The sequence below is a fragment of the Thermobia domestica genome, chromosome 2 (assembly GCF_964235325.1).
Source record: "Thermobia domestica chromosome 2, izTheDome1.hap1.1, whole genome shotgun sequence".
NCBI lineage: Eukaryota > Metazoa > Arthropoda > Insecta > Zygentoma > Lepismatidae > Thermobia > Thermobia domestica.
This window is the reverse complement of record NC_137455.1, coordinates 49,358,773-49,360,482: the sequence shown is the minus strand read 5'-3', so window position 1 is coordinate 49,360,482 and position 1,710 is coordinate 49,358,773. Positions and strand designations below refer to the sequence as shown.

The 1,710-nt window shown below is 42.3% G+C and overlaps 1 protein-coding gene across 1 annotated transcript; it reads left to right on the top strand.

Moving 5' to 3' along the window:
* Positions 1-941: 941 nt before the first annotated feature.
* LOC145679004 (histone-lysine N-methyltransferase SETMAR-like) lies at positions 942-1,397 on the top strand. Its single transcript, XM_081749605.1, has one exon. The coding sequence runs from the start codon at positions 942-944 to the stop codon at positions 1,395-1,397; it is 456 nt and encodes a 151-aa protein (XP_081605731.1).
* The last annotated feature ends 313 nt before the right edge of the window (positions 1,398-1,710 follow it).

Here is a 1,710-nt window from a genome sequence, read left to right as displayed (position 1 = left end):
TAAGATTCCCGTTGTATTGTGAATTAAATTTTCTGCATATTACAAACTAATATAAAACATAATTTTATTAACAATTTTGTTAATGTACTATAAAAAGCAAAAATTATGGGTACTACTGTATTTAATACCAGCTTTCAAGTGTCATTTTAAGAGCATACAAATGAAAGTCACTTACTTCTACTGAGAAATTTGATTTCCGGTTTTAGAATGTTTTAAGGTGCTCCAATTTCCATTTAAATACTGCTTACAAATGGAAGCGCTTCTGCATTTGCCGTATCTCAAAACATATAAAGGCTATTAAGGAAACAAATGACCCGGATACTACATGGTTTATACTTATTGCACGAATTGTCTCCCAATTCTTTTAGCTACAAGGGTAGTTCAAAGTTGACCGGGATAATTCGTACGTAAATAATCGATGAATAGTCGGATCATGATGAAACTTGTCGGTGACGTAATATATTCCTTCTCGACTAACTAGCGCCCAGAATGACGTATTTGACGCATGCGCAGCAGTTGCAGCGAACATGACGGCAAGCAGCTTGTCTGTGGCTGTGGAGCAGCGGTGTGTAATTAAATTTCTTGTGAAGAAGAAAGTTAAACCAGCTGAGATTTTCAGAACATTGCAAGCACATTATGATGAACAAACGATGTCACTGACAAGAGTGTACAAATGGTGTGAACAGTTTCGCGAAGAACGGGAGCTGATGACAAATGAAGTGCATGGACACATTTGCCCGACTGCAGTCACACCAATGAATATCGCACGTGTTGAGCAAATGATTCTTGGGAACCGGCGAGTAACAGTGCGGAATATTGCTGCCAAGGTGAATATCAGTGTCAGGAGTATTGAGACAATCATTCACGACCACTTACGCTTCAGCAAAATCTGTGCAAGGTGGGTTCTCCGCCAGCTGACATTTGATCAGAAGTGGACATGCATGACGGTCTGTGAACAGCTTCTGAATCGGTTTCGAGCCGAAGGTGATGAATTGTTGCAATCCATCATCACGTGTGATGAAACATGGTTGAACAATTCAACCACAGAGACCAAAAGAAACAGCATGGAGTGGTGGCATAAAGGTTCCCCGCCACCCAAGAAAAACAAAACGCAGCCGTCCGGTGGAAAGATCATGGTAAGTGTCTACTGGAACATGAAAGATGTTATCCATGTGGATTTTCTGGACAAAGGGAGCACAATTAATGCCCAATATTACTCCACATTGTTGAGTGGTGCTGCACGAAACTCCATTCGCAACAAAAGAGCTGGGATGTTGTCTGGAAATGGCATTCTTCTCCATGACAATGCCCGCCCTCACACGGCCAATGTGACGACAACAGCTCTGACCGAAATGCGCTGGGAAGTTCTGCCCCTTCCCCCTACAGTCCAGATTTAGCCCCCACTGATTATCATTTGCTTGCACTCCTTAAAAACCACCTGGGAAGGAAGAAATTCACGACAGATGAAGTACTGCGGAACGATGTCCTCCAGTGGCTACGACAACAACCAAGTTCTTTCTACGTCAAAGGAATCAGGGAGCTGCCACAACGATAGCAACAGTGCCTCGACACGCACGGAGAATGCTTTGAAAAGCTGACATAGTTTGGTGCTTCTTGTACCCTCTGTTTCCTCTGAAGAAATAAAAGTCTCGGTCAACCTTGAACGACCCTTGTATATCACAGAGTTTACTATATTAGTTTATAATCCAT

Coding starts and splice junctions, on each gene's coding strand:
- LOC145679004 (XM_081749605.1), top strand. CDS start 942: ATGACGGTCTGTGAACAGCTTCTGAATCGGTTTCGAGCCGAAGGTGAT.